We start from the raw sequence: 12,935 nt of genomic DNA, 5'->3' as shown, positions 1-12,935 counted from the left end.
AGCCTCGCCTTGGGCCGGGCGAGCTCGGGCTCGCCCGGATCCGCGAGGCCGAGCCTCGCCATGGTTGGGCGAGCTCGAGCTCGCCCATCCGGCGAGGCCGAGCTCGCCCAGCCAAGGCGAGGCCGGCGAGCCTCGCCGTGGCCGGGCGAGGTTGCGGCCCGTCGGCCGTCGCGGAGGCCGGTGACCGGCCGAAAAAAAAAAAAAATAAAAAGAAAGGAAAAAATGAAAAATAAAATAAAAATGTTTAAAAAATTAAAAGAATAAAATTTACCAAACGTGTTTTATTCATTTTTTATTCCGGAACAAACGTTACCAAACGCATTCTTTTGTTAAAAATTGTTTAATGTAAACACTTTTTTTTATTTCTGCTCCGGAACAAAAAAAGAATGTAAACGTTACCATTCGTACCTTAAATCACCCGATGGAGGAAGGCGATGCAAGGACAGATGGATGATGAGACGAAACATCATCATTAGACGGAAGAAATCCGAGAGAAGAGAGGGAAAGCTCTCCCTAGAGGAGAGGGTCGGACGAGATAGAGGTGCCATAATCTAGGAAGATCGCATTTTGGCAAATGGGCCGGGCCGTGGATCTCTGACATGCATGATGTTCACGTCGCTTGTGATTGAGGGTAAATCCCATACTAATCAGGCAGCCCACCGATATTGCCAAAAATTGAGCCTGGAAGTTCAAGAACTGGTACGAGCCCAAAAACAGTTTTCTTGATTTCATTTGAAGAAGTACCTCGTGTATTCGATTCATGGAAAACCGATATACGAGGAATATTTTCCTCGTTTCCGCCGTTTGTTTGCATGTCTTAGGAACATAAGTCAGCATACATTATTTTCACCCATCAATAGAAATGTTCAAGCATGGGTTTATGTTCATGCTAAAAGCATTTTGATCGGCTCATTTTCCAAAACCCTTAGAAAGGGTTTTATTTTCTATCTTGATTTATCATCTGACAAATAGGAAGCAAGCTTAGGTCATCGATACAATTAGAGAAGGAAAATTATTATTAAAAAAATTATCTACGTCAGTGTTGGTCGTGTCACGTAAGACAGCTGGCGTCCACATTAATGATTTCAGGCTAAAATTGGCCAAATGAAGTTAATTGATAAATTGTGAAAAATTTAGAACTCAATTGGTAAACTTGAAAAATTTAGAACTGAATTAATAAAAGTACAATAAGTTTAAGACTTTTTGAAAAAAATTCTTCAATTGTAAAATTAGCATTCTATGCCAAATCGTCAATTCACGGTAAGTTTCTAAGTTCCGGCCAATTGCTATGTAACCAAAATTTAATGATTTTTTTTTATCTAGCCTCAAGACTCGATTTCATCACCCCTAAAGACGGGGTTTAGTAGATAAATGTGGCGACCGTAGAGTTCTATGGTTAAGAGTATCTGGCAAAAAGCCATTGAAGCAGAACCGTTTGACAGAAGTTAGTTTCGGTTGGAATTCATGCGTTCTAAAGTACCCTATCCTTCGTCAATCATTCATCCAATGACCCAAAACAGAGCATATTCTCTGTGTTTATCCTTTGCCCCCATCTATAAGAGACCGTGCCAGAAAACGAGTCCTTGGTCGATAGATTGAGAAATGTCATCGGTAGGTGCAAATCCCACCCAACCTCATCAAACGTTCATAACAATTGACTCAAAATAGTTGAAAAATCACATCATGACATCATATAATAAGATGGTTTAGGGCCATAAACTCGATCAGATCGATATCAAGTTTGATAATTGGAAGACGCCTCTCCCCCTTTGCGAGCAAACTCTCGAAAGGAGAGAGATTCCACCCCTCGCACGCATCCGCCATCCTCGAATTGGTGCGAGACATGTGCGACACAACCCTATTAAACATAGAGTTTATATCGTTTGATTATATGCGTCGTGACATAAATTGACATTGAAATGTATGTTTCGTGGACACCGATCACGAGGTTGTGTGCACGTCATGTGCAGTCCACATTGCTTACTCTAAGTCGCTTGCTTACTGTTTGACCCGGCTTTGGCTCCCAGATTCCACGTTCTCCTGATTCCACAGCTTGCCTGCTAGTTTCGAGGGTTATATTAAGACATGAAAACTAAGAGCGCATTTGGTAACGATTCTGTTAGGAGGCGATTCGATTAACCGATTCTTTTTTATTACAGGGGGCGATTCTAAGCATTTTAAGCCGTTTGGTAAGCGTCCAAAATTTTTATTCTAATGGAATAGAATTGCGTTTGGTACCGTGTTCATTAATTATGTTCCAAATCAATTTTTTTAATTTTTAAATAATTTTTTTACTTTTTTTCCTTTGTTTTCTTTTCTTTTTTTCATTTTTTCATTTTTTCTTTTCATTTTCCTTTCTTTTTTTTTTTTTTTCCTTTTTCTTTTCTTTTTCTCATCTTCTTCTTCTTCTTCTTCTTGTCGGTCGCCGGATCGGCGACAGCCAACGAGGGCCGGCGACCTCACCGGAGCGTCCTTAGGCCCTCGCCGAGCCCTGCGTCGGCCAGAGCTCGCCGGCGATCGGGCGAGGCTCGGTCAAGCCCGGATCGGCGAGGCCGAGCCCGTCGGTGGCCAGGCACCTCGTCGGGGTTGGGCAAGGCCGCCCGGTGCCACCGGCGGGGTTGGGCGAGCCTCGCCCGGCCACCGGTGGGCCGGGTGTCGCGAGGCTCGCCGGCCCCGCCCGGCCCCGACGAGGCTCGGCCTCGCCCGATCGGGGAGGCCGAGCCTCGCCGGTGGCCGGGCTTGCCCCGCGAGCTTTCGGACCTCGCCCAGTGGCGAGCCTCGGGCAAGCTCGCCGGACCGGCGGCGGCGATGGCGGCGGCGGCGGCGGATGGCGGCGGCGGTGGATGGCGGTCGCGAGATGGCCGAAGGGAAGAAGAAAATTTATTGATTTTGATTCTCAAATTCGTTCCCGGAACAAGAATCAACTTTTTTATTCTTGATTCTGTTCCAATCTATTAGGAACAAAAATTTTACCAAACGCGATTCTAGCGAAGGCGATTAGGGAACAAAGAATCGGAATTTGGCCCTGTTTGGATGGTTACCAAACAGGGCCTAATTTTCTACACTAGGAAAAAATAATAGCAACATATTCATTGAATAACTTATTTCTACATCGGAAGTTGAATAGACCGATAAAGAAAATTATGTTAAGTCATCATTTGTTTTTGGGTTAATATCCCGAAAAACTCCAAAGTTGTACACTTGTAACAAATTTATTTCAAATTATTTTTTTACCACCAAAACCTCAAAATGGTATATTTTTGACAAATTTACCCTAAATTGGTACACTTGTGACAAATTTACTCTCTGTTAATTTTCGTTAAATTTTCCTATTAAATTATTAAATTAAATGACACGTGATAGTTGACCGGTATACCAATTTAGGATTTTACACTATATTTGTGACAATTTACAATTTTTGTGATTTTTGTGTGGTATTAATCAATTTAGCGGCGGATATATTTATCACAAATTTACCGATCTGGAGTCTTTTGCGGTTGAATAAATTAATTTGAGGTAAATTTATCATAAATGTACTAGTTTGGGGGGTTAATTTATGGTCAGTCGGGGTAAATTTGTCACAAGTGTACACGTTTGGAGTTTTTCATGGTAAAAAAAATAGTTTTTGGTAAATTTGTCATAGGTATACCAGTTTGAGATTTTTCAAGATATTAATCTTTTTTTTTCTATGTAGTTGGAATTACAAATTTCATCACGAGCTTATAATATCGCACAATGAATGAGGACTAAGGCCTATTTGATAACATTCCGGAGATAATCGATTTTATTATTGTGTTCCTTGAAAAAAAAATATAAATTTGTTTAGTAAATTTTTTGTTTCCTTGTTCCCAGGAATAAATTTGGAATATAATCAAAAAGCAGAAAAAAGTTGTTTTTTGTTCCCTGAACAATTCCTAGAATCAAGTCTAATTTTTTTCTTTTCTCTTCTCTTTTCTTCTCTTTCATTTTCTTCTTCTTCGTTTGATCAGTCGCTAGCCTCGGCTATGGTTGATGATTAGCTAGACAAGGCATTGTCGGCCCTCGACGACGCAGAGCCACGACGAGGCTTGTCAACCTGAACCTTGCCAGGCCAAGGCTTGTCGGGCTCAACCTCGTCGGACCACCACCAAGAGGGGTGACGCCAAGCCTTGTGGTGGCTAGGCGAGCCAAACCTCGCCCAACTGGTTGTTGACTATCGTTGTGGCTTGCAACGAGCAACCAAAAAGAAGGAAGAAGAAGATAATAGGAAAAAGAAGAAGAGAAAAATATGAAAAATATGACAAAAGAATTAAGAAATTAAAAACTTAAGAATTCTATTAAAAGCATTTTTATTATGAAAGTAAAATTTTTGGATGGTTATTAAATGTATTTAAAAATTTCAGAAATTGTTTTCATAACAGAAAAAAGAAAATCATTTCTGAATAAAAATTATTTACGAGAACGGAGTGATTACCAAAAGCAATCTACTAAACCTAATCGCGTAGCCCGTGCCTAAACCCCAGTCGTGAAGTAAGCCAAGTCCACATTGTCAACCCCGTTGAAGAATTGGACCAATGAAAAAATGACCTTGATCCCCACGTCGGAGTTAGCAGATGTAAGACCTACTTTCCTCTAGACTCGGTCTGAAATGGTCTGTCACGGATGGGTCCACCGAGTGGGGTTGACGGGGTCGCCCGAGGTCAGAAAACTTCGTCCAATAGCATTTATTCTCGAGTAGAAGTTTCGAGCTTAAGATGTGATCTTTGATTTATAATCAACTGTTGTGTTCAAGTTCTCGCTTCGGCTGTGATTTTTTAATGGCGTCTTCAAGAGTACGGGAACCAAGATCTAGTCGCAGCATCCTTTTCGTACGCTTCATCGCGAAACGAAAGGAGTCTTGCTTTTCTGAAAGGGGGCGTTGCATGAGTTTCCCTTTTTCTTTTCCTTACGTTATTCTATAATTTCCTTAGCGGGCGGGAAAGAGCGCTTTGCCATAGGCCCAAGAAACCGACAGTTCGTTTTTGCCTGAATTTTGCCTGATTCAGACGAGAATCTACAAAAAAGAGGCCCCGGGGGGGTGGGGGGTTGCCGAAAAAGCCACTTTTCAGGAAAGAATTTCAGAACCAACGTCTAAGACGGTCAGATCCGCCAAAAATTAGCCGAATCTCCGATTTTTGTCGTAATTATCTGTTCAGACAGAAAATAAAAATAAATAAGAAAAACCCAACGTCTTCCACCCAACTCAGCTGAGCCCGCAATAAATCCCCAGATCGACTTTCCTGGTTTGGCCAAGATGGCGAGTTGACTTGGACAGGAAGATGGGTTCGACCCCGACCCGACCCGACCAGCGTTCTGCGTCGCGAGTCCCTCCCATTTGGACAGCCTGGGATGCTTGAATCTGAAATCGGAACATTCCCTCTCTCCCCAGAAACCACCCCCGATTTTCGCACTGTAAGTAGTTTTTGGCCTAAACCTTCTAATAATTCTTGATTACACCGTTAATGACTCTCCCTTTACATTTCAGACAAGAACGGCGTGCGCTCGTGCGACCATCGTAAGACTCGCCAGACAAGAAGGCGCCTACTAAACATAGCGCACGTCGCCGTCGCTGTCACCCTCCGTTGCTCCAACTTCCGAGAAACCGTTAAATTCGTTCTCTTTCTCTCTCTCTCTCTGTCTCTTCGTATTTTCATCCTCCTCCCGATCTCCTTCTTCGGCTGCACCAGCTCTCTCGCCGCGGCTCCCGATGGCGGAGGACAAGAAATCCGACCCCGTCCTCCTCCTCCACGGCGACCTCGAACTCCAGATTCTGGAGGCCCGGAGCCTGCCCAACATGGACATGGTCTCGGAGCGCCTCCGCCGCATCTTCACCGCCTGCCGCCAGCCCTTCGACTGCCAGCCCCCGACGCCGCCGCCCCCGCCTCCGGGGCCGCCGTCTCCGCCCGAGCCGGCGGCGACCGCCAGGGCCAGGGCCACCGCCACCACCACCGCGGGAAGGTCATCACTAGCGACCCTTACGTCACCGTCTGCCTCGCCGGCGCCACCGTGGCCCGCACGGCCGTCATCTCCAACTCCCAGGATCCGACATGGAACGAGCGGTTCAGGGTGCCGCTCGCGCATCCCGTGGCCAGCATCGAGTTCAACGTCAAGGACAACGACATCTTCGGCGCGGACAAGATCGGGACCGCCTCGGTCCCCGCTAGGAGGGTCATTTCCGGTGAGGCCATCGAGGATTGGTTCCCGATAATCGGGGACAACGGTAAACTACCTAAACCTGATTGCGCTATTCGAGTCAGGATTGAATTTACTCCGTGCGACGAAAATGATCTGTACAAGGTCGGCATTGGCGCCGATCCTGAGAATTTCGGCATCCAGAATTGTTATTTTCCGATGCGGAAGGGCTGCAATGTGACGCTGTATCAGGACGCGCACGTGCCGGACTCGATGCTCCCGGAGATTAAATTGGAGAAGGGGAATGTGTATAGGCATGAGAAGTGCTGGGAGGATATATGCCATGCGATTCTGGAAGCTCATCATCTGGTGTACATCGTGGGTTGGTCGATTTTTCATAAAGTGAAGCTCGTCAGAGAGCCGAGCAAACCTTTGCCTAACGGTGGAAATTTGACTTTGGGGGAGTTACTGAAGTATAAGTCTGAGGAAGGGGTGCGAGTTTTGCTACTGGTTTGGGATGATAAGACATCCCATAGCAAGTTCTTTATCGAGACGGTAGGATCATGAATCCTCTGTAACTTTCTACAGATGTTTTTGTTGTGAGAAACATTGATGGGTTCTGGTTTAAGAGCACACCAGTGAAATAATTGTCGGGTTATGGCCTTGTTAGCGTTGTTGAAATCCTATTGATGGAATAATTTCTTAGATGGGACTGTTTTAGCTGAAGTGGAAAATTGCAATGTGATCCGAAGATGGTATACAAAATTTAACTAAAAGAGAACATGTCAACTTTTGTTTGTATAGATCTTAAGCAATTTAAACTCTTACTGGAAGGAATTAGTGGTTGATGGGATTCAATGACAGCAACATGACCGTGTAAGCAAATAGGGCCTTGAGGAAGCATCGGGCTGTGATAGACTAGAAAAAGTAATGAGTTAGCTTTGATATGTTATCTAAAAGAGGGGCATCACCATGCCAGAGGCTCCTGCTATTTGGGTTTTGGGCTTGGGGAGGGATAGATGTATGCAGCCTCACTTTTGCTTTGCATAGAGGCTGTTGCCATGACTATGTATTGAATATGATCTATAGGTTGCTACTGCTAGTAAGTAAGATTTCATGCAGTATCTGTTGTAGTTTTATGACATACCCATGACAGTCTCTTACCACAATTTAATTTTATGTGTTTGCAGGCTGGGGTAATGCAAACTCATGATGAAGAAACCCGTAAATTTTTCAAGCACTCTTCTGTTACGTGTGTGCTGTCCCCTCGCTATGCCAGCAGTAAGCTTAGCATTTTCAAACAACAGGCATGCTTTACACCATGGTCCAGTGTTGTTACTCTTTTCCTGCCAATTCCTACTTCGCTGTTCATGTTATATATCTGTTCACCGATAAATACACATAATTACAGAAGGCTGTCACCTGAAATTGGGAGCTAGAGAGTCACCTAATACATACACAACAATTTTTGTCATGATTATTTCAAGCAATTTTCTCACTTACTTTTAATTTGCTCATAGAACAACGAAAAATGCATGCTAAAGCCTTGCTTACAATGCGACCAGAAGTCACACTATAATGATAAGGATCTGTTTCTCAAGTAGACTGGAACACTCACTGTGGTATCGATTTCTACCTGCACTTCAGCACTATTTTCTAAGCTCTTTTCCAAGTCATTGTCCTGAAGGATGCATGATCACATCTGAGACAATTATAACTATTCTGGCGTTGGCAGATATTCTGTTATCAGAATGCTTATTCTGTTTTTCTTTTTTGTCTTCTGCATCCTCATCAAACTGCTTGTGTTTGCAGGCTAATCTTTTCCCTAGGTGGGAAGTCCCTAAGATTAGATAATTGCGATACTCTGATTAGGGTTCCATGAAAGAGGGAGAATTAAGCTTCTGAAAAGTCAGAAGTCCCTTTCAGCAGTTTTTTGAAACACGGCATACTTTTCAATATAAATGGCTGTAAAATTGGCGATGCTGAAATGATATAGGTGCAATGAAAGTGTCATTTTTAATTTAACAATTAGAAGGACTGTTGCTCCCCTTCCAATTATCAACTATTTATCTGATCACACTGGCATAACTTCTATTCTTGTCACTCTGCTTGAATGGTTGAATGACTATGGGACTGCCTGCAATTTCTATTTAAATAATGCTAATGATACTAAGTTATAACATTAGAATACAAAGTTGGTTTACAATGTGAAGTGCCAATACCATCATAGTGCTCCACATCACTTCTAAACCACCTTTGTGGAATTTGGTATCTCTATCATTGCTTTGTATTTATTGGGCTTCCATCTTTGAATAGGATCTCGGCTATTAAGTTTGACAGTATAATTAGTCATTACAGATTGATTAGGCTGATGGGTTGTCCTTTCCCTGCTGAGCATTTTAGTTAGAAGCAATACTTTGATTTGTATCTGCATTCATGCCAATTTATAATACTTTTCTGCTCCTTGTACAATCAGGTTGTCGGAACCTTATTCACTCATCACCAAAAATGTGTAATTGTGGATACACAAGCTCACGGAAACAACAGAAAAATTACTGCTTTTCTTGGTGGCTTAGACCTTTGTGATGGGCGCTATGATACACCCGAACATCGACTATTTCGGGACCTTGGCACAGTCTTTGATAATGATTACCACAATCCAACTTTTCCAGTGAGTGCCGGTATTTCGAACTCCTCTTCTTTATTATGCTAAATAGTCCCATTTTGTTTGGATGAGAGATCTCCTTCACACAATGATTCTCTAGAGAGATTTTTTATTGGTCAATTAAACAAAAAATGTTCTTTGATATATTTAAAAAATAAATGTATGCTTAACCGAAAAATATATTACTGCTTTATGCTTTCTGTTTGTAAAGATAGAACACATCAAAGGCAGATTCTTTCTCATTGAATGGGGACTTTAAATGAAAACACTGTCAAGGCTTGACGGATTGAATCATTTGAAAGTTGTGACCTGATTTTAACTAAGCAGAACTTTAACTTCAATTTTTTTTCCCTTTTGTATAGGTTGGTACTAAGGGTCCAAGACAACCATGGCATGATTTGCATTGCAAGATTGAAGGCCCTGCTGCCTATGATGTGCTAAAGAACTTTGAGCAGCGCTGGAGAAGGGCAACAAAATGGTCAGAGTTTGGTCAACGGTTTAAAAGGATATCTCATTGGCATGATGATGCATTGATAAAGATAGAACGCATCTCATGGATACTAAGCCCTTCAGCATCGACTCCAGTTGACGATCCATCTCTTCAGGTTTCTAGGGAGAGTGATCGCGAGAGTTGGCATGTGCAGGTAATATGCATCATTGAACCCATTTGTAATATGAAAAAATTTCTGGTGCATTTATTTAGTACTGTTGTTTTTTCCCCTTGACAGATATTTAGGTCTATAGATTCTGGCTCACTGAAAGGTTTTCCAAAAGATGTATACGAGGCTGAGTCTCTGGTAAGATTTAGATAAATTAGTAACACCAGCTGACATCTTATCCAATACCTCACTTTGCGTATTGTTATAGTGGTCCATCATGGTACTCATCTCTTCTGCAGAACCTTGTCTGTGCAAAAAATTTGGTGATAGATAAGAGCATTCAGACTGCGTACATCCAGGCAATCAGATCAGCTCAACACTTCATTTATATTGAGAACCAGTATTTTCTTGGATCGTCATATGCGTGGCCATCTTACAGAAGTGCAGGTTTTGGCACCTTCCACATTCTTTTTTGCTTTTTTATTGTGTTAAATGCACACAATTTGAGACATCATTGGATGTTTTTTGAGGAATCAGTATTTGTTGCTCACATCATGTTCCCTAATTATTGGGACATTTTTCCTATTGTCTATCTAGCACTTTCTTAGGTATGTACTGCTGGCTATGGGCATATATATTATGCTTACGTTGCAATTTTTTGCTGCCTGTGGCATGATTCTTTTGGTACTTGAGGGACGTACCTGTCTGAAAATTTGTTCTCTTATGTAGTCTGCAGCATTTTTTACTCATCAAGCTCTGCCTCCTTCCCCTCTTTTTATTATGATTAGGTGCTGATAATTTGATCCCAATGGAACTGGCCCTAAAGATTGTCAGCAAAATTAGAGCAAATGAGAGATTTGCAGTTTATGTTGTAATCCCGATGTGGCCAGAAGGGGTCCCTTCCACTAACGCAGTGCAAGAAATTCTCTACTGGCAGGTAATTTGATCCCTCCAGTCAGCACTTGTAAGGAGAAGTGCTGCACCGATATATTTTACTTGGGGGGAGCATACTTTATGTTTTTCCTTCTTTTATGTTTCTTTTTCGTTTTTGTGCGTGGGTGTGGGAGTAGGGGTGCACGCATGCGCGTGAGGGGCGCGTGTCGAGCTAGAGAGAGAGAGAGAGTCTTTTTTATGTGTGTGGGTGTGGGTGTAGGGGTGCGCATGTGCACGTGTGAGGTGCGCGCGCACTCGAGAGAGAGAGTCTGTTTTGCATTACACTTGGTCTTGTCTTTTCACCTTTGGATTGAAGCTGCAAAAAATTTATCTAGGCTATGGGGAAGAACTACCAAAAAGTTCAGAAATTTAATTCCACCTCTTACATTTAACTTATTCACCATATTTGCAGAGACAAACGATGCAATTGATGTATGAAATTATAGCAAAGGAGTTGAACTCCAAGGGTCTGGAGAATGCACATCCTTGTGACTACCTGAATTTTTACTGTCTTGGTAACCGCGAGGAGCTTCCCAAAGAATTGTCAGAGCCTGCTAATCAACCACCCAGTGATGGTGTTAAGGTAGTTACTGCAGAAATGTCTACCTCTGTTTAGTTAAGGAGTCCATGATGCAACCACAGCCAGCAACAACAAAATCTTAATGTAGTTCTGTGATCTTTTTCCTTGAAGACAAATAGTTTCCACATATGAACCTAACTTTGACTGGAAGACACAAATTTAATTGTGAAATGTGGAACGCAGACTGGGATGGCTCTTCTTCTTCTTCTTCTTCTTCTTCTTCTTCTTCTTTTGTGATGAAGTTACCATGAACCACTTTCCAATTTTCACTTAAATAAGCAAAAAAGTCAATGACTGTGAGCATTATTTCCATATTGTTGTCTCAGGTTTCAGCATCTCAGAAGTTTCAAAGGTTCATGATCTATGTACATGCCAAAGGAATGATTGTGGATGATGAGTATGTGATACTTGGATCAGCAAATATCAATCAACGATCAATGGCTGGTTCAAGGGATACCGAGATTGCCATGGGTGCATATCAGCCCCATTACACATGGGGCGAGAAAAAGAAACATCTCTTGGGCAAAAAAGAGAAGAAACATCCACATGGCCAGGTGTGTAATCTTAGTTTTTCCATTCTGCAATAATGGTTTTTTATTTATATATCTGCCTTTCCTAACATTACATTTTGATCTAATCGGAGATAAATCATATTGATAATGACCCCTTAACCATACAAGCAGTCTATTCTTTTTCTTTTTCTTTTTTTCCCTCTTTCACTTTTCGGGTATGATAATTCTCAATATTAATGTTGACATTAAGTGCACTGCCCTTTGGAAGTGATTTCTCCAGAAATTGTTCATATGTTTCATTTCTTCTAAATGATATTACAGATATATGGGTACCGAATGTCACTATGGGCTGAGCACCTGGACATGGTAGACGATTACTTTGAGGAGCCAGAAGACTTGTCGTGTGTGAGGAGTGTGAACAAGATTGCTGAAGAAAACTGGAAGAAATTCACCATAGAAGAATTCACGCCATTGCAAGGGCATCTTCTGAAATACCCTATAGAGGTGGATACAAACGGTAAAGTTAGTGCCTTGCCCAGACAAGAGTGTTTCCCAGATGTAGGTGGTAGGGTGCTCGGCAGTCGCACTAACCTTCCTGATGCTTTAACAACATAGTTTCTTCTGGCATGTACATTATGTCATCGTTGTATTTTCACGCCTCACCTTCTCAACGTGGAAGATAAACGTGAGATGATTCAGTTCTGGAGCGGATGGATAAAGGGTGTGTGGGTAGAAGAAGAAGAAGAGGGGGGGAGTCATACAAATATTTTTTCTTCTTTCAAACTTACTGGAGCTTCCTAATAAATTTTTCCTGTGCTGTAAACTTAATCAGTGTGAAGAGGAGGGAGTTCTATCGGGTGAAGAGTTTATCATAGCTGTTGTTTTCGAATTGTCATTGTCATTGAAGAGGGGGAGGAGACTGTTTTCTGTTGTATCGTCTATTATTTCTCCATAACAATCATTTGTATCTGAAAGTACTTGGGAGGATAAATTATCAATAATAATACCAATTTTCAAACAGATTTTCAGTGTTCATTTTTGGCTGTGTAGCTGCTAAAGGAGCACATAACTCCTGGATTTCCCCTCTGAATACAGCAGTATTCTACGCGGATGATGCCCCTGGGTTAACTGGCAATCATTTCGCTCACCATGGAAGCGAAGATGAGACAGGGTTAATGCTCAATCCTATATCTATGGTAATTACATACAAACATAAATGTATATATTCACGTGTTCTCCTTACAAGTGATGAAATTAGGCATAAATTATGATGGAGAGCATCAATGAGAGACTAAACTCAAAGGTTAGAAAGACAGAGGTGACGTGTATTTGAACGAAGATGATTTCACCTGTAAATCATTACTGTAGTTCACGCCAAGTATCTCTGAATATGTACGAACGTAGGAACTAATTGGTCGAGCCCAAACCACATTACTTCAGCCTTATAGGGTTCGAGCCGCATCACGATTATGGTTACTAGCCGAGTTCCAATTTCT

At 42.1% G+C, this 12,935-nt stretch overlaps 1 protein-coding gene across 1 annotated transcript; it reads left to right on the top strand.

Moving 5' to 3' along the window:
* The first annotated feature begins 5,725 nt into the window (after positions 1 to 5,725).
* On the top strand, positions 5,726 to 12,459 carry LOC104450435 (phospholipase D delta). Its single transcript, XM_039315542.1, has 11 exons — positions 5,726 to 5,873; positions 5,927 to 6,705; positions 7,341 to 7,457; positions 8,627 to 8,821; positions 9,178 to 9,459; positions 9,544 to 9,612; positions 9,714 to 9,861; positions 10,203 to 10,351; positions 10,760 to 10,930; positions 11,254 to 11,481; positions 11,761 to 12,459. The coding sequence occupies exons 1-11, from the start codon at positions 5,726 to 5,728 to the stop codon at positions 12,052 to 12,054; spliced, it is 2,580 nt and encodes an 859-aa protein (XP_039171476.1). The 3' UTR covers positions 12,055 to 12,459.
* The last annotated feature ends 476 nt before the right edge of the window (positions 12,460 to 12,935 follow it).

Source organism: Eucalyptus grandis, chromosome 6 (genome assembly GCF_016545825.1).
Source record: "Eucalyptus grandis isolate ANBG69807.140 chromosome 6, ASM1654582v1, whole genome shotgun sequence".
Taxonomy (NCBI): Eukaryota; Viridiplantae; Streptophyta; class Magnoliopsida; order Myrtales; family Myrtaceae; genus Eucalyptus; species Eucalyptus grandis.
This window is presented reverse-complemented; position numbering and strand designations above follow the sequence as displayed.

Excerpts from the sequence above, each read along its gene's own strand:
- LOC104450435 (XM_039315542.1), top strand. The coding sequence starts at position 5,726 with ATGGCGGAGGACAAGAAATCCGACCCCGTCCTCCTCCTCCACGGCGAC. Across the intron at positions 6,706-7,340 it reads GCAAGTTCTTTATCGAGACG|GCTGGGGTAATGCAAACTCA; the intron begins GTAGGATCATGA and ends ATGTGTTTGCAG. Across the intron at positions 9,460-9,543 it reads GCGAGAGTTGGCATGTGCAG|ATATTTAGGTCTATAGATTC; the intron begins GTAATATGCATC and ends TCCCCTTGACAG.